General features: G+C 39.0%; 5 protein-coding genes across 7 annotated transcripts; 1 reads left to right on the top strand and 4 right to left on the bottom strand.

Moving 5' to 3' along the window:
• Positions 1-32: 32 nt before the first annotated feature.
• LOC103325104 (uncharacterized protein At2g34460, chloroplastic) lies at positions 33-2,532 on the bottom strand. The gene is made up of 5 exons (XM_008227237.2): positions 2,171-2,532; positions 1,833-2,051; positions 1,593-1,712; positions 830-1,102; positions 33-719 (listed from the first exon to the last, which is right to left on the bottom strand). The coding sequence occupies exons 1-5, from the start codon at positions 2,441-2,443 to the stop codon at positions 555-557; spliced, it is 1,050 nt and encodes a 349-aa protein (XP_008225459.1). The 5' UTR covers positions 2,444-2,532; the 3' UTR covers positions 33-554.
• Positions 2,533-2,793: 261 nt separating this feature from the next.
• Positions 2,794-8,031, bottom strand: MCM3 (Minichromosome maintenance (MCM2/3/5) family protein). 2 transcript variants are annotated; one of them, XM_089049185.1, is made up of 18 exons: positions 7,866-8,031; positions 7,650-7,750; positions 7,315-7,523; positions 6,914-7,044; positions 6,595-6,833; positions 6,259-6,495; positions 5,918-6,072; positions 5,618-5,826; positions 5,316-5,478; positions 5,037-5,239; positions 4,765-4,824; positions 4,587-4,676; positions 4,285-4,451; positions 4,059-4,118; positions 3,809-3,874; positions 3,562-3,700; positions 3,271-3,368; positions 2,794-3,193 (listed from the first exon to the last, which is right to left on the bottom strand). In XM_089049185.1, the coding sequence occupies exons 1-17, from the start codon at positions 7,929-7,931 to the stop codon at positions 3,306-3,308; spliced, it is 2,358 nt and encodes a 785-aa protein (XP_088905311.1). In that variant the 5' UTR covers positions 7,932-8,031; the 3' UTR covers positions 2,794-3,193; positions 3,271-3,305. The 2 variants fall into 2 exon arrangements, with proteins under 2 accessions (XP_088905311.1, XP_008225454.1); XM_008227232.3 differs by having other exon boundaries at positions 2,794-3,179.
• Positions 8,032-8,604: 573 nt separating this feature from the next.
• Positions 8,605-11,500, bottom strand: KASI (3-ketoacyl-acyl carrier protein synthase I). Its single transcript, XM_008227231.2, has 7 exons — positions 10,775-11,500; positions 10,058-10,489; positions 9,694-9,867; positions 9,499-9,612; positions 9,296-9,397; positions 9,075-9,141; positions 8,605-8,982 (listed from the first exon to the last, which is right to left on the bottom strand). The coding sequence occupies exons 1-7, from the start codon at positions 11,231-11,233 to the stop codon at positions 8,915-8,917; spliced, it is 1,416 nt and encodes a 471-aa protein (XP_008225453.2). The 5' UTR covers positions 11,234-11,500; the 3' UTR covers positions 8,605-8,914.
• A 465-nt stretch (positions 11,501-11,965) lies between these two features.
• On the top strand, positions 11,966-15,066 carry LOC103325099 (HMG-box (high mobility group) DNA-binding family protein). 2 transcript variants are annotated; one of them, XM_008227230.2, is made up of 6 exons: positions 11,966-12,149; positions 12,734-12,910; positions 13,609-13,666; positions 13,750-13,794; positions 14,507-14,587; positions 14,693-15,066. In XM_008227230.2, exons 1-6 carry the CDS (start codon positions 12,073-12,075, stop codon positions 14,747-14,749), a joined length of 495 nt encoding a protein of 164 aa, XP_008225452.1. In that variant the 5' UTR covers positions 11,966-12,072; the 3' UTR covers positions 14,750-15,066. The 2 variants fall into 2 exon arrangements, with proteins under 2 accessions (XP_008225452.1, XP_088905312.1); XM_089049186.1 differs by having other exon boundaries at positions 12,008-12,149; positions 12,738-12,910.
• A 213-nt stretch (positions 15,067-15,279) lies between these two features.
• On the bottom strand, positions 15,280-17,503 carry LOC107880747 (uncharacterized protein ycf23-like). Its single transcript, XM_016792966.2, has 8 exons — positions 17,218-17,503; positions 16,926-16,991; positions 16,585-16,722; positions 16,413-16,472; positions 16,192-16,281; positions 15,990-16,097; positions 15,672-15,794; positions 15,280-15,532 (listed from the first exon to the last, which is right to left on the bottom strand). Exons 1-8 carry the CDS (start codon positions 17,416-17,418, stop codon positions 15,401-15,403), a joined length of 918 nt encoding a protein of 305 aa, XP_016648452.2. The 5' UTR covers positions 17,419-17,503; the 3' UTR covers positions 15,280-15,400.
• Between the last annotated feature and the right edge of the window lie 256 nt (positions 17,504-17,759).

Genomic DNA, 17,759 nt, shown 5'->3' with positions numbered 1-17,759 from the left:
CCGCTATATGATAAATACTAAACTTTAACCCATTTAATTAATAGAAAATATAAAATTTTATAAATTCAGAAATCCTTAATCTTAAAACCCAAAGGAACCTCGTTTTTTATGGAGGCAGCATCATGTAGCAGCTGATAAAGCCAAAATACAAGCAGATGATCCTATGAAACTATGTGAAAGGCCACACCAGCCTCAAATGATTTTGTTTGTGGTTAAATAAAACAACATAATGTAGCAGCTTGGCAGATTCTTCTCAGTAGCCAACTCCACAGACCCTCCCTATAAAACTCACTCTCTGCGTTCTCATTTTCGTCAAACAAAAGCAAAACCCACTTCTAAAGTTCAAGTTCATAAAGAACTAGTAATCAGATATGCAGGGTTGCAGAATGGCCATGGCTTTCACCTTCTACATCATTGTGCGTGTGAATTTCGCTTCTTTCAAAAGTGACCGTTGCTCTTGGGGATGTTGCTGGGATATCTTCCATCATCAGAAAGGCTTCTGAAAAATGGGATACTACTGTGCCAACATAATGTTTTGGAATCAAACTCAGAGGTCACCGTTGCGTGATAGAACTAAAAAGATCCCCATATGAACGCTTGGGGGCATCGGCACGTGCCACTATCTCTACAACCTTGTAAGATGCTTGGGGACGAACTAATGCTTCAATAGCTACTTCTGCAACCTGATCTCTTGAGATTGTGCCTTCGTAGAGAGTGTCCTACAAAGAAAGATCAGAGAGAGCATTAAATCGAAACAACTCAGTTTTTAGTACTTCACAAGATTAAATGGGAAAATTCATAAAGTCTGCCTAAAATTTGTATAGATTACCTCTGGCTCCATCACAAGATTTCCTGTTGGAGGCTCATTTCTCAACCCACCAGGCCTTATAATCGTATAGTTCATACCAGACTCCCTAATATAATCCTCTGCCCGAAGCTTTGCAATTAAGGTCAGTCCAAAAACATTAAGAAAGATGTAAGCTGGGTTGAGTATCTGCCCCATTGCTGCTCCATTAACTAAAAGGGAACTCACAAGGATAAACCTTTTCACACCAAGTTTCCGGCACGCATCTACAAGGTTGACGGTGCCCAAATTATCAACCTGTAGTGAAATAACCTTTTTTCAGACTGCATAACATTAACATCAATATGAACAAGTGCACCAAAGGAAAAATGCAGACTTGCAATTCTAGGACTATAAAAAATCTTACTGATATTCTCATGTTAAACTGCACTGAAGCAAAGAAAAAGTGGCTAGCCAAAGGCTAAGGCTTTGAGTTTCACCAACATAAATTTTAAGCATCAGTCGACGCGTATTGTTGGGAGGTGTAATCAATTGAAAAGTGGCTATAAGATTGTGTAGCAGAGACATGTTTGCAGTTATCAGCTTACCTCAAGTAAAAGGTCGTGCAACCTTAGGTTTCCATGAATGTTAATATATACCACAAATGTTTAAAGTGAAAATCTTAAGATATCCATTAGAAACATGCATTCATACATCAGTCAAAATCAATGATACAGTATATAATGATTTCGCTCCATGTGTGAAATGGGAATAGATGTTAATTGCACAAATACAGAATCAAACTGACCTTCCATGGAGCATACAAATCCCATCCAGAGCGACATCCGGTGGCACAAATTACTGCTTCTGAATCGTCACTTATTGCATCTGCTAGCTTGGCAGAACCCTCTGTCACATCAGCTTTCACCTACAAACAAATACATGCGTTATGTCATCCAAGATCAAATACATTAAACATTCCCAAAAAGACCCAATTGAGTTTCCAGCATGAATTCATGTCTCCACTTGAAATTCTCAAGAAACTCACAATTTGAAGAGCTGGGTTGTCTTGGGGAAAGCTAGTTTTGGCTTTGTCCAAGTCTCGAACTCCAGCTTTAACTCGAAAACCTTTAGCCAGTAGCCGCTCAACAATTCTTTTGCCGGTACTTCCAGTGGCACCGGCCACAAAAATCTTCTTTTTTCCAATGGTGTTGATATAGATTTCAGTTGTTTCAGTAACTTCCTCTGTAAAGTCACTCCCTTCCATCTGAAAAAGGAGATAAACACAATAAGCTAACACCGGCATTGATGGCATTCTTCAGTTTTAGTACAAATTAAAGAAAAGAGAAGGAAACAAAAGAGTTCAGCAGAGAGAGAGAGAGGTACCTTGGTGGAATCAGAGGTGAGAAAAGACATGATATTGGGGAGAGAGTTGGAGATTGCAGAGAAGAGTTTGCTTGTGGATTTGATTATGGAAAGAGAAGGAGGGTAGGGAAGGCTATGGTTGCTGTGGGAACAGTGAACAGTGCAGAGACGGCGAGGAGGTTTCCTGAGAGTGAGAGGCAGAGGAGGGTTCCTACTTATTTCTTGCCCTCCAAGTCTAAACAGCCTGCTGTCATTGCATGCCATTGCGCTGTGGCTGTGGCTCTGTAACTTCATTCTCCTTGCAATGGCTTCCCTCTTGCCTTCGCTTCATCACGTTCCAGTTCTGCGCTACATTGAGCAACTACTTTCTTTTATTTTTGGAGGTTTATATGTTCTTTTAATTGAACGGCAATAATCATTATTTTCAAATCCATCAAATTGAATTAACCCTAATTCCTAACTTGACATATTTTCAGCATGTTTTCTTTCTTGTCCAAAGCCCATGTTTTCTGTTCGGTCCTAAGCCCACACCTCAATACTAAATCCTCGGTTTTTGTTTTAGTTTTTCTGAGTTAAAAAGTCTTCACTTACATAAAAATGAAGGAGATGAATAAATTTCATATCTAAAATAACACCTCAAGGAATTTTGCAAACTAATTGGTTTTAAATTTCTTAAAAGCAAAGATGCATATGGCATGGGCCATACGGCAGTGCAGCATTACTTCATTTTTTTCCACCTTCAATAAAGCGTTCTGATGAACATTTTTAAGGTCACAAATTTGTGCACATGTTATAAAGCGAATATGGAGAAATGTTCTTTAAGTTACAACTCAAAGGGCGAGAGAGCAAATGGATTAACAGGGCAAAATAGATGATCCAAGGATTACATCACTAAAAATCTAATTCTAAATTTCACGTTCAAGAACCACGGGCAAAGCAGATACATCGCGGCCAACAACAGAAGTACAAAAGATATATGTTCCCCTCCAAAAGTGTGACGTTTCTGCTGTGTTGTGAAATTCTGCTCCCCCTGAAATTTAATTACTTTATTAAAATCAAATAAAGTATCCTATTTTGGGGGAAGTACATTCGATTGAAGTAATAATCCACTGGATACATACCTTGCCTCACATGTTGCAGGTGATCCTTTAGGAACTCATGATAGTATCATAAACACTGTTCCATCGCTTACCATCACTATGTTATTGGCTTGAAGTTCCTGAAAATTTTGAAGTTGCTGTTATTATTTTTCCTTTTCTTTAGCAGGCAACTCACGATTCATATTAAAGCAAACTGGACATAGGCATCATCATACACAAGATACTAGCTCAAAAAATTACGAAATGAAGAATAAAAAAGTCAATCATGTTGTTATAAACCTAAAGACTGAACTCAATGATTGAAAACTTTACCTGTAACAGCAATGTTATTTCCGCCCTAGAGTAACGGAAATCTGCTCCGGAATTGACAACGTTCTCTAAGTCTTCAATGGATATACTTTGTAACTTTTGTTTCATTAGTTGATTTACAGAATCATTAAATGCTTTGATTCTGCGGGCAGAGAGGGAATAAAGGAAAGTGAATTGGAATTAGAAACAGATAACTCAGATATGGAATTAACAAGAAAACAGAAGAGCAACTTTGAGCTGCCAGGCAGACCTTTCAGGAGAAATATCAATAGCAGATTCGGCAGGAGGGTCATCGACTTCCATGGCATCAGTTGAACTAACACAGGGAAAACCAAGAGGAAAAAAGTCAACTGAATGTTGTGAATTTGACAGCACTACTAATGGCGTAATAAGGAAAAGTGAAGAAAGGACTTACAGATACCATGGGGACACAGTTATACAACAGAGATTACATCAGTTAATACAAACAGGCAATTTCTGAAGAAAACGAAAACACTTACCCTTCATTATTAGCAGTACCATTGCCAGACCCATCATTCTGACCTGCGGAATTGTCAGCTCTGCAAGAACCAAGAGGTCAGCTGAAGGTTGTGAATTCAACAGCAATAGCAATGTTATTTAAGGGAAAAAGGAAGAAAGAACTTATAGATTTTCGGTGGTCTAGTTACACAACAGAGATTATATCATTTTATACAAATAGAACATTTCTGAAAGGTAAAAACTTACTGTTCTTCATTAGCAGTACCATTTCCACTTGCGCGATGGGCAGCTCTGCCATTCCTCTCCAATTCTCTCTCTCTTTCTTGCTCCCGGTCCTCCATGTCAGTCAACTCTTTGTGATATATTGCAAAATTTAAAACTTGAAGAGCAGCATCAACATCAGACTTTGAAACCTGTGAAGGCAGATTTACCCTTTACCTTGACTTTGAACACTGAAGAAACCATAATTCTGATTTCTGTGATAAATGAAAGAGCAAATGAACTAATCCTATTAGATACTTATAAAATAATTAAAATTGACAAGTCACCTTTCTGCTCAACTTCAATTTTGCATGAGCTGTTGAGAGACGAATGATAGTTTCTAAAGTTCTGGCAGTAATTGGAAGTGTTCCTCCAGTCTGAATAGCAGAGATAATATCAGGTGATAATCAGAAACAGACATTGCATTGATCATGTCTCATACGTACAGTGATGACAAATGCTGACCTTTGCATTTGAGCCGGCATTTCTGAGTTCTGCATATGCTGTTGCAATTTGTTCAGATGCCTATTGGGAAAAAAAAGCTGCTATTAGTTGTCAGATAGCCTCATAATGCAATGATTGGTTGGGAAGACAAGTTCATAACTAACTGAAAAGGCTCCCTGCAAGAAGAGATTATTTGGTATGGCAGATTGCAATAACAGGATCTGAAAATAAGCAACCCAAATGATGAGACAAAGGGAAAACATAGACATCTCATACAAGTAAAGCATTAGCACCTCATCAGTCAGATCAGGCTGAATCCTATGCTTGGCATAATGAATGTACTTTTTAAGAAACTTGATTGTGAGGGTATCACGCTTCCGACCCCTTTCTGTTTTTTTCCCATGTAGCATACGGTTATACTTAACAAATACAGATGTGTCATTTTCATTTTCTTCTTCTCTTCCATATACTGAGCTCCCGTCAAGCATTGCATCACCTGCACTTATAAGTAAAATTTATTTTATACTTCTTAAAAATCATAAAACTTAAGCAAGAGATTACTGCTTTACTACCTCCAGTTGCAGAACGATACCGATGCATGCGCAACACATGCTCTGAGACTTGGCGGTCAATATCAGGATCCATTTGATCCAATACAATAAACAGTAAATCAAAACGAGAAAGCAAAGAGTCTGGAAGCCCAATATTCTTTGTTGGTGTCAATGAACGGTCATACTGCGCACTCATACAACAACCAGCATTAGAAAAAAAAAAACTAAATAAATAAATAAAAACACAAGATTCAGAAAGAAAGAAAAAAATTTGCAAATATGTATTTAAATGGTTGTTGATGACCATTAGTTTCGCCACTTACAGAACCATATATGGGATTTGCAGCAGCCACCACACTGCATCGTGCATTGAGGGATGCATGGATACCAGCTTTGGCGATAGTTACAGTCTGCTGCTCCATAACTTCATGTATGGCAACACGATCTTGATCATTCATTTTGTCAAATTCATCAATACAGACAACACCACGATCAGCAAGAACCATTGCACCAGCTTCTAGCCTTCTCTCTCCTGATAACAGAGAGATTAGTATACTATATGTCTGCTAATAACATCTTTTAATGCTGAAGTGCAACTGCAGGAGATGAATATGTTACAATACCTGTCTCTTGATCTGAAGTGACAGCAGCTGTCAACCCAACACCAGAAGAACCCCGGCCCGTAGTAGATATTGCCAAGGGAGCGATATTCAGGATTGCTCTTAGAAGTTGAGACTTGGCAACAGAAGGATCACCAACCATCATCATGTTAATGTCTCTAAAAGAAAAACAACATTGCCTTATCAAGATTCATTTTTATGCTAGAGAAGCACTTAGGCATGGCCTTAGAGCAAAAGGCAAAAGAAAAGAATATAGAAAAGAGAAAAAGGGACGGATCAGATAGTTGAGCATAATTAAGACAGTAAAATATCCATCCAACACGTCAAGTTGAATCATAACTTACCCTCGTAGGTGAGTGCCATTCGTTAAGTTCTTTTCCATCCCACCAAGCATTAATAATATCACTGCTTTCTTTATCCATGAATGTCCATAAATAGAAGGTGCCAGTGAATTACCAAGCAGGTCAAATGTATCACCTCTGTCTGCTATCTTTTTTATGTTACTTATGTCATCAGGGCTGTAAATTGGTGCATTTGCTTCTTTGTTGAGCAGTGAAACATTGTTCGCTATGAGAACAGTCCTACACAACAAGGCCAACAAGTCAAGTTTAAAACTAGAAAACACTATTGATAAGAGAAACCAAGATGATAGTTTAAGAAGTCGTCGTGGTTGAAGCTACCTGAATACTCCATTCACACTTCCCTTGCTTTTACCAGGAAGAGCTTTGTATATCCCTACAATTGCCACACGGTCTCCAGGTTTGCATGCATCAACCAGGTCGTCCTCAACTATGACATCTACCGTTCGCGGAAGCTGACCAGGCGCGGAATTCTCAGGAACTTCTTGCATTGATAAAGTTTGATGATCTTTGTATTTGCATAATCCATACTCAGTCACCAATAAGTTACCATTTTCATCCTGTGTCAATAGTTTTTTATAAGAGGCCCTTCTCTGATGACAGAAATAGATATCATTAAAGCAGAAACAATTGAGATTACCCTTGTTGGATAAACGGATCCTGTAGGCAAACCCATATTGGATGTAATGTCTCGGTATTCACGAGTGGTGAAGTTTCCAGTTGTAGGGCAGAAGTGAACACTTTTAACAACTTTTGGCCTCACAAGAGAACCTACAAATGAGTTAGTTACCAGGTTAGACTCGCACATTCCTAATATTGCCGACAAAAATATCGCTTCATAGTTCATTAGCTGTACTGAAAATTAGGCAAAAGAAACAGCTTGAGGTTTATGGTTTTCTGGCCCAAATCAACACCACCCAGACCTCGAATTACCCACAAAATGTCCCCCCCCTTTTCTTTCTAATCAAGAATGCTCATATTTGACACTTGAATTGAGAATGAAATTAAAGTAAAGTAGAAGGCAGAGGAAGAAGATAGTACATTTGGTGACAATGCCGTGGACACAAACCATGGATCCAATGTACTCGGAGAGCAAATCTCTAGGCGTAACACGGCGCGAGACAAAAGGGCCTTGAAACCCCACCAGAAGTTGCTCCCCTTGCTTCAGGTACCTCGGGTCGATCCTGTTAGCGATTTCCGTAGCCGCATCGTTAAACGAATGCAGATAATCACTTGGATTTCTCAGAATCCTGAAAAAGGGACATAGAAGTAAAGCAAAATAAAACTAGGATTCTTCTGAAATTCTTATGGGGCTATAGTAACTTGAGCAAAGTTAGGATTATTCCGTGTTTGGTTGCTCAGAAAAGTGAATAAACCTGGCACCAATGTCGTCGCCGTAGGAGTGGAGATGAGAGATGTCCACGATGAGTCGGCGGCGGTTGTGGTTGATGATGGCCCTGATTTCGTCCAAGTATATCTGTTCATTTCTCTACCAAATTAGTAACAAGGAGAGAGAGAGAGAGAGAGAGAGAAATTGTGAGTGTGAGAAAGAGAGAGACAGAGAGGATTTGAGATTGGGAAGGAGGACATACGCCATCTTCCAAGAAGGCCAGTAGCTCTCGCCTGTGAGCAGCCCTAACTTCATCGCTGATGTCCATTTTTCTTCAATCTTGAATTTTGCGGGAAAAACGAAGTAAAGAGAAGACCGGGGACGAGATGGAGATTCGAGAGAGCAAGTGCTTAGTTAGTGCTAATGCTATCGCATTGCTTTTTTCCAGACTTAGGGTATTTTATTTTGGCGGGAAAATGGGGGAAGTTTGCCCTTTCTTTGGCGCCAATAATTTTTTTCGTGCCACGCTGTTACTTAAACGACATATAATGTAACCTTCATTTATTTATTTTTTTGTTCCCTTCAAAATTTTCAATCCAATTAAATACATTTTTTAATTATTTTATTTTATATTAACCATTTCAAATTGCGAGTCATATATTGAATTTGAGTATCTTTCACCACCTACTTTCCCTGAACATTTTTCTTCCGGAGGAACCAGAGTTTTTTTTTGTTCAAACACAAGCTGCAAAAAGAGGACCAACACTACACAGAACCATTTGAGTTATGTATTTGATTTCCAAAGAGATGAATCATGCAGCATGGTTTCAGGTGCCGTCGAAATCGACTAGATGAGGCCTGATCTGACTAGATGAACCCTGATCCTCCTTTATTAACGTATTTTTAACTGATTTTCTCTATACATGTTTGGTCACACTTTATAACAGGTACCTCTTGAACAGCTACACCATTTGAAATTGATGAATTACTTACCATGATGGTTTTGCCAAATGGCTTGCCAGACTCAGTATTCAAAGAATGTATCAAAATAGCCTTCCATTACATACAACAATTTCACACTAACCACCACATCATTCAAAAGTGAAACGAAAAAAACATTATCCTACTAGACTCACGGAACCTTGTAACTAAAACTGACTTGCGTCTTTAAAATAGAGAGTAACTTTGAATTATTACAAAACTACAATTGGCCTCAAAAGTAAAAGGATGAAGCTCTGCCTCAGAAACAATTTAAGATCTCCTCTAAGCAACATTTGATGTAGTACAAAACTTGAACACAAGCTGGGATGATCAGGGCTTGAATGCAGAAAAGGCGACGACAGAGTTATGTCCACCAAATCCAAATGAGTTTGATATGGCTGTAAACAGTATAAAAGTTTAGTAAGTATATTGGTATTAGGCAATTGAAAATTATAAATGAAAAGGGAGTTTGAAGGTGTGGGCTTCATACCAACATTTACTTCATGCTGCTTCTTTACATTGGCAACAGTGTCAAACTCCACTGAAGGCTCTGGATTCTGTTTAGAAAAGAACATGCCACAGTCAGAAACCATATTACTATATGTAAAATGTTTTAAATGGAGAAGTTAAACTAATCCCGTGCTGTGGCAATTTCTTCAAAACCCTCAGAAACAAAAACGATTGAACATAGAAATTAAAAGTATCACGTACAAATTGATTTATGGAAGGATGCAGCCATCCCGTTGTTATGGCTTTAACTGTAGCAATAGCTTCCAAGCCCCCAGAAGCACCAAGACAGTGCCCTATCATAGACTGAAACAATGTACAGACAAGAAAAACATAGTTAGGAGGGCCACATCATACAAATGAGAGAGAGAGAGAGAGAGAGAGAGAGAGAGAGAGAGAGAGATTGCCTTAGTTGCATTGATTTTAATATCTCTAGTGTTCTTGAACACCTTCTTTATAGCATTTATCTCGGCCAAGTCACCGGCAAGAGTGGAAGTGGCATGCGCATTGATGTAGTTAACCTGATAAGGTGAGGGAGTAATTCAACAAACAATGCCAAGAAACAAGCACTAACATAAGAGGTTTAAGGATGCAGAAAGCACCTCCTCCGGTGACACACCAGCATCTTCAAGGCTTCTCTCTATGCATGTAGATACACCAAGCCCATCAGCTCTTGGATCAGTCATATGATAAGCATCACAGTTTATAGCCCCTCCCAAGTACTCAGCAATAATTTGTGCACCTCGTTTTGTTGCATGTTCCAAGCTCTCCATTACCTGTCAACAAAAATCAAATCTCAGATGTTATGTTTGAAATCATTTAAACAAAGAAAAAGAGCTCAAATTAAGTGTCATCATTGTTTTGATAGGACACTTCAATGGCATAACGATTGTTTAGAGACACAGTATTTACAGGGGATCATATAATCATTTTGCTTCTACGTTAAAACAATGAAACCAGGCTTACCAATACTCCGGCACCTTCACCCATAACAAATCCATCTCTATCTTTGTCCCATGGCCTTGAAGCAGTTTTTGGATCATCATTTCTCTGAGATAAGGCCCTGCACGCAACAAAACCTCCAAGACCAACAGGAATTAAGGCAGCTTCGGTTCCGCCAGCAATCATCAAATCAGCCTCACCTCGACGAATGTGATTCGCAGCAGCGTAGAAACAGTAATTTGAAGTAGCACAAGCAGTCGAAATCGAATAATTTGGTCCCATAAAACCCAGATCAATACCAAGCAACGCAGACCCCATGTTTGTAATAGCATAAGGAATGAAAAATGGGGTTATTTTTCTGTGACCTTTCTCTATCAGTGCATGGACACCATCAGAAAAGACAGTAAGACCACCCATTCCTGATCCAACAAGCACCCCAGCCCGTGATTTATCAAGCTGTAAGCAAAGCAAAACCAACCATTTTAGAAAGTCATGTACAGAGTTCAGATAACAAAATCAACACTTTAAAGATGCCAACAATTCCTCTATGCATGACTCACAATTAGCAAAGCACTAGGACCCCAGATCCACAGTTTCTAACAGAACCTATTACTTATATACACGAAATTAAAATCAAATCAATCTCAAAGATAACCCATTTAGTACATTCCACCAAAAACCCATCAAGCTCATAAGCATACATAAACAATTAAACGCATGCAAATCAAAGAAAGCAATGACCTTTGAGCGCTTATCGCCACCAAGATCAGCATCCTCTAGAGCTTTCTTCCCAGCAACAATGGAGTACCGAAGGCAATCGTCCAGTCGTCGATCGTTCTTGCCATCAATGTACCCCTCTGACGAGAACCCATGGATCTGGCCCCCGAACCGGGTCGGGAACTTAGACGCATCGAACCGGTCGATGGGACCCACGCCACTCTCTCCGGCGAGTAGCTTGTCGTAGTAAGCATTGACGTCGTTGCCGAAGACGGACACGAGGCCCATGCCGGTGATGACTACCCGCTTCTTGGGGTCCTTCTCGCGCTTCGGGGCGGACACGGCCGGGCCCGAGGAGGCGGAGATGAATGAGACGCGCCTGGAGCTGGTGGGTCTGGGACTGACAATGGGGAAATGGGGGGTCCGTTTCCGAATCGGGTCCAGCGGAGCGGGTCTGAGGGAAGAGGATTGGAGGGCCTGCATGGTGCTCGACTAATTGACTGAGATAATGGGAGGAGAGAGAGAGGTGACGACGCCAACGATGTTAGTGAGAGAGAGAGAGAGAGTGATATCGGGCTTGCGTGCTGTGCGTTGTGTTGTTGGATTGATTTTTATTTGTAGGAATGAGGAGAGTTTGGGGGTGAAGTGCGGTGTGTGTGAAGTGGGCGTTTTGGTTTCAGCTGCCTCGGGGCCACGTCACTGTGGGTGGGAAATGAAGAGCTGCTGCAGCTTCAAGTCTTCAACAAAGATATTTGACCCTTGATTTGCACAATTTTAAATACAAAATTCCTTTTTTCTTTTTCTTTCTTCTCTCCTTTTAAATGATCTGTTGACAAAAAAGCCAAAAAAGCCAAAAAAAAGGTCTTGATGCCGCTCATACAGGAAGAGTCCACCTTAAACTTCTTGTATTTCCGCATTTACTCATAGATATTAAGTTTAAATTAATCAAATGTTACACCTAAAGTTTGGTAATATAATTTTTTTAAGACATTTCTATTAAGCGAGACGATAATATACTATACTCACACGCACTACACAAATCTTAAGATTCGAACCCAAGGCCTTATCAAACATATTTAACTATATGAATAGATTAAGGCAGGATCGAGTCCTCGTTGGGCTGGACGGGTCCCATCAGCATGTGGGCTCGCGGCCCAAATGGTGTGACCTCTTTGCACGGTTTAAACTTCCAGACGACAAAACGCAGAGACCGTGGCACCGTGCCCAGTTGCCCATTCGAACCCACTTACCCAGACCCGAGTGAGCAACAACCGACACCAGAGGTCCAACGCGAAGAAGAACAGCACCACACAGGAGCGAGTATGGCAAAGGAAACTAAAAAGTCTCAGCAATCTCGCTCGTCTTCCTCCCCGAGCGCACCCACAGAAGCGTCAACTGGGTAATATCTTCTTCTTCCTTCTACTTCATCTGTATTTCCTTTTTCCTCACCACATGTTCATCACAGTTTAATGCGTTTTATGGTAGCTCAATAAATGGAAAAGGAAAACTAAAGCAAGAAATAGGATTTTGTGTGTGGTTATTTTGTTCAATGGGTTTTGTGTTGTGCATTCAATAATGAGGAGAACTCACTTCTGCTTAGCCAAGAAGTTGTGTTGAGCTCAGTTGGGTAGTGGGGGTTTGTTTTGTCAGTTTAAAAGTGAGAAATTGAACATTGAGAGTTCCGTTTTTTTCAGTTTATTTTAGTTTCATTAGGTTATTATGTACCTCTCTGGCTGCTTGCTGAGAAATTTGGGTTATGTAAAAGAAAGAAGAAACAGAGGTGACTAGGAGGGGAATAAATTTGTTAGGGTTATGATTTATGTTGTTCTAAATGTTTAGTCCTCACGTGAGGCTAAACTCCATGAAGGGTTTTTGAGTCTAGTGTGTTTTCATGGTGTGATATTGAGGGCTGAATATGCTGTTTTGCTTCATTTTCTCCCTAAGAGGTCGATGATAATTGAAAGAAGTTCTTGAAAAATTTAGGCAGATGGTGTTGAAGGTCAAACAAAGTGAAGGGACAAGGAGGTCAGCAAGGTTAAGCAGCAATGAGGGGAAGAGAGCCATTTCGGTACAGAAGTCCAAAACCAAGCAGAAGAAAAAAAGTGCAAAACTTGATGCCAAGATTCCCAAGAAACCACCAACTGCGTTCTTCTATTTCTTGTATGTTCCTTCTTTCGTTCCTTTTCATGTGTCATCTATAGTTATTAGACATGTTTCACCATGCAAAATGCGTGTCTGTGGTACTTAAATTACCAACATGATGATGTTTATTGTGTGCTTGTGTTAGTTTCTGGTTGGGTATATATGAATTCATCATTTGGTGTGATTATGGTTCTGGGCTTTAGACTTTAGATTGTGGGTGCCTACTTGGATGTTATATATAGAATTGAACTCAGTAGTTTTGTAGGGTATTCGACACCATTGAAAGCACCAGCACCATATTTGTTAATAGTTTATTTGTATGGAAGTTAACAGATGTTTCAATAAAGTGGGTCTTCATTTCTATGCTGGAGTTTCTTTAGTACACCATATGCAATTCATGGGCATGTTCCAATGTGTTATTGTGGGTGAATGCAGGGAGGCCATGTTAATGGAATTGTTATCATAGATGATAAATTCAATGCACTTTTTGGAAGTCCAAGTTATAAATGCATGTGTTTAGTTAAGAAAATTTCAGTTAGACCTTTATTTTTTAGAGGGGGAGATTTCCAAATACAATGTCGGTTTTTTATTATACTTTATAATGCCTCAATGAAAACAATATTTGTGAAGCTCAGTCTGAGCAGCCTTCTCATATATGAAGAGCCATAAATCTCTGGAGATTTTAGTTTCTTAAATTGGGTTTTCTTATGTTTAAGGGAGGATTTTCGTAAGGAATTTCAAGAACAAAATCCAGGTGTCAAGTCAATGCGCGATGTAAGTTAAGATGTAGCTCATGCAGTAATCTGTTTTACTTTTTGCTTGTTTCTTATCTGTTGCTCATTCCATTTCATCTTCAGATTGGAAAGGCATGTGGAGAAAAGTGGAAAACAATGGCATATGAGGTTTGTGGTCTTTGTATACTTCAGTTGACATTTAAGTTTATAGTTTAGTTTAGTTTTTGCCCTCTCTAAATTTCTGTATTGATGACTTGATTTCATCATTGACTGTGAAGTCAATACCAATAATAGGTGGTTTTGTCTTGGCAAAGGTTATTTACCAATAACAATTCAGTTATCTATGTTTAAGAAACCCCAATATTGTAGTGCATATTGCCAAAAATGTTTGATGATTGATCAAATATGTGTCACTCCGCACATTGTTGCGTTGCATGTTAAAGTACCTTTGTACTCCTTGCTTGATGAAATATGACTCTCTTGAAACCTTGGGGTCGATTTAACATAATGTTCTGACGTGTAGTTTTGGTTAACTATGACCCATTCACCAATGTAGACTTGTTTGATGTATGTGTAATTTTCCTTTTCACTCAAGCCATTTATTATAGTGGGTCACAACTGACTTAAATACTGATCCACCTTAGGTTCTTTAGATTTACATCCAAGTGATACTGGCTGAACCATGGAACTGTTCTTTCCTAAATGCCCATGGTTTTGAACTTATCTTACTTGTTACTCATCCAATGTCATGAAGATTTAAAAGGATTTTTTTTTTTTTTTTTTTTTACTGTTTACTAGTTTCCCTAACAATGGTAATTTAGGCCAGAAATAGCTGATATCATTTCTTTATTAATTGTTTTTCTTCTTCTTCTTATATTAGGAAAAGGTTCAATATTATGACATAGCGACAGAGAAACGAGCAGAGTTTGACAAGGCCATGGCAGAATATACAGAGAGAAAGGTATACTTGCATGATCTTTGTGATTAATAAGCTGAACCTTATCTTACAAGCAATGCTCATTGTTGGTCAATTGCAATTTACTAAGCAGATTTTAAACATTTGCAGGAAAGTGGTGAGGATGAAGAAACTGAGGATGAGGAAGAGGAAGATTGGTCTCCCTAAGAAATCACGTTCCCTATGGTGGAAGTAAACAAGTGTATACAATTTATAGGTCGCTGTCAATCCATGTATCATTCTTGTCTATATTCGTTCACAATTGGATTTAGTAGTGAGTGCAGATTTTAACAGTTGGTATGTACTTAAAATGAGTGAAAGATGACAAGTCAAATTGGTACTTATTAGGAACTTCTAGTTTTAATTGGCCCCAGGCAAGCATTGGATACAATTATTGTCTAGATATGTGCTTGATTAGTAACAATCTTTGGTCGTCTGCCTAGCCCAAAAAAGGTTGCTGTGGTTAGAACACTATTTTGTTTTCATCTCTCTCTCTCTTCTTCTTCTTTCTTTTTTATGGTTTGGTTAATTATTTGGCTATAAATTTTACACACTTCCCACTCAAAGGGGGAAATACTTGTCCAAAAACTGAAAGCGCTTATTCACCATCACGCCTCACAACTGATGCTAGCACTACTCTTCTGACTACTAAAAAACAGAAGAAGTCGAAACAAATTTTGATCATGAAAGACCAAGTATATAAGGAAAGGTAACTACTGCTCTTATTTCTTTGGAAACAATCCCAACAATGTCTCTGTATACAGCACTAAAGACCTCGCTATTTTTTGGTCACCTATCCTATGAAAATATACTTATGGATTACATTTTCAAAACTTTTCCTTCAGAAGTAGCACGCCTATCAGCTGGTGCTCCCAATGAGTTGGAGATACTCCTGACTTCTGCAATCATTGCAACCACATCATTGAGCTTGTTCACTGCAGAGCCCACACCCTGTGTTCAAGAATAATACAAAAATTCAATATGTTGACAATAAAAACTAGCACAACAAGGCACACCAGTCATTGATGAAATATGCCTAGTATAAGTTGAGCTCCTTAGAGAAACAGAAACCGGTTCACTGTGTACATACCACTCCGGCGGCTCCTGCTGCTATGGCCATTGGTGCTGTAACTGCACTCAGTCCCGATGAACACATGACGGGGATCTTGACAGCCCGTGATATCGAATATGCTGCTGCTAATGTTGGCGTTGCCTGGAATATGAAATATGATAATCAACTTAATGCAGAATGGAACCTAGGCTTTTATTCTTTCTTAAGTTTTATCAAGGTGAACTTTCCAAATCGTCAAAGTTGCTTGTGCTATAATGTGAAAACCTTTAATTGCAAGTTACCCTTTTATTCTGTTTTCTCAATGTACAGATTTTTATGGGTTTCACTCTGTGTTACCTTCTCGACTAACCCAAGAACGCCTGATGTTGAGGGACTCGAACATTTTCCTCCCTCTGTTTGAATGATGTCTACACCTTCCTGCTCCAGCATCTCTGCAAGCTTGACCTGTTGATCAAAGTTTCAACTAGCTTGGTTAAACTAAATAAATGGTGCCTACATGCATATGGATATTTTCACTTTTGGCAATGTTGTTTGTGACCTGATCTGGGAGGCTTAGTGTATGAGGTACGGTGACTGATAAGGTCACAGATGGAAGAATCCTCTTTGTCTCCTTTGTTAGATTTAATATCTGAAAAGGCACTTGATAGAATTAGAAAAGAGAGTTATTTACAAACTTCTTTAACAGTTAAAGACAGCTGATAAGAATTCTTGCTCACTATACTTTTCACAATTTGCAAGGTGAACCCTCAAATGTTTTACCTGCTCTGGAGTGAAAATCACACCCTTCTCATAAAATGAGTCATAGTTTCCAATCTCAACCTGAAAAAGGACATTGTGACTTTGTCAAACTAAATATGTAGCATTCCCTTGAAAGAGAATCAGGTTACACAATAAAATTATTGGCCTGAAAGGGATTAGTTTACGGTCGAACCATCAGTGCTCCTGCTTCAACAGCAGCTGGAAATGCCGCTGGATCGACAGAAGAAACGCAAACTGGAAGAGAAGTTAAACCTATGGCAAGCTTCACCAACTCTGGGTCGCAAGCTATATCCACATGAGTTGCTCCTCCCTACCGGTGCAAGGACACATGACATAATGACCAAAAAGTTCAACATTAGCTGGAAACTTCAATGAAATTTAACACCAGAAAGCATATAAAAGAAGATAGTTTGCAATAGGGAAAGTGATATGCTAACAGGTCTAACAAATTTTGATCACTTGGCTCAACAACAAAATATTTTAATGGCAGAGTTCATTATTAGTTCATCAAACCTGCTCTGCCGCAGTAATGACTGATGCAACATTTTCTTTGTCAAAATTCTGCAAACCTGAAATAATCTGTAAGGGAAAGCTACATTAGAAATTCTTGGATATGAGGATTCAGGGCACAGATATTAAATTGCAGAAAGACCATTAAACATAATCATCTGTTTGGTTGAGTAAGGCTTTAGGACAGACATGACAAAACATTAAAGTAAAATTGAAGCAATGGTTTTATCAAACAACCAAACAAAGCACAAGGTGATGCTAAAGGTTACATAATGATAACTGGGATTTGCTTTACCTTGAGAGCTCTGCGTTCATGAAAGTCCTTCAAGACTGATTCCTTGGTAGTTGATAGAAGTGCTCTGGTGGTCAAAGACGCTCTTTTTTTGAGAGACAAGCATGGTCTTGAAGACAGAGAGTGACCCAGAAGAGCGTTGTGGGTAGGTCTCAAACTGGAAAGAGAGGATGGTGAAGTTTGTATGCAGACTGAGGCTTGCATCTCCACTCTAGCTGAGGTTCAGAAGTTGGGAAGTTGGAGGGAAAGAGATAAGAGGGCCTGGCAGTGGCAGCTATAAAATGTTTCAGAAGAAGATAATTTTGCTGCCACCTCACCCTAAATACTATCATATGATATGATTTATTTTATTTTATTTTAGCCTAATTTATGACTCAAGATTGAGACAATTGAAAAGCTCATGTGTTCTATTTAGAAAAACCAAGTAGAGGATCCACGTCCCATAGAATAATGCTAATAACACTAAATTTAAGTTCAAATGTTTATCGACCAACATGATATAATTTTTGTCAATAAAATCTGAAGGTGCATAGAATTTATACATA

The sequence above is a fragment of the Prunus mume genome, linkage group LG3 (assembly GCF_029339155.1).
Source record: "Prunus mume cultivar Tortuosa linkage group LG3, ASM2933915v1, whole genome shotgun sequence".
Lineage (NCBI taxonomy): Eukaryota > Viridiplantae > Streptophyta > Magnoliopsida > Rosales > Rosaceae > Prunus > Prunus mume.
This window is presented reverse-complemented; position numbering and strand designations above follow the sequence as displayed.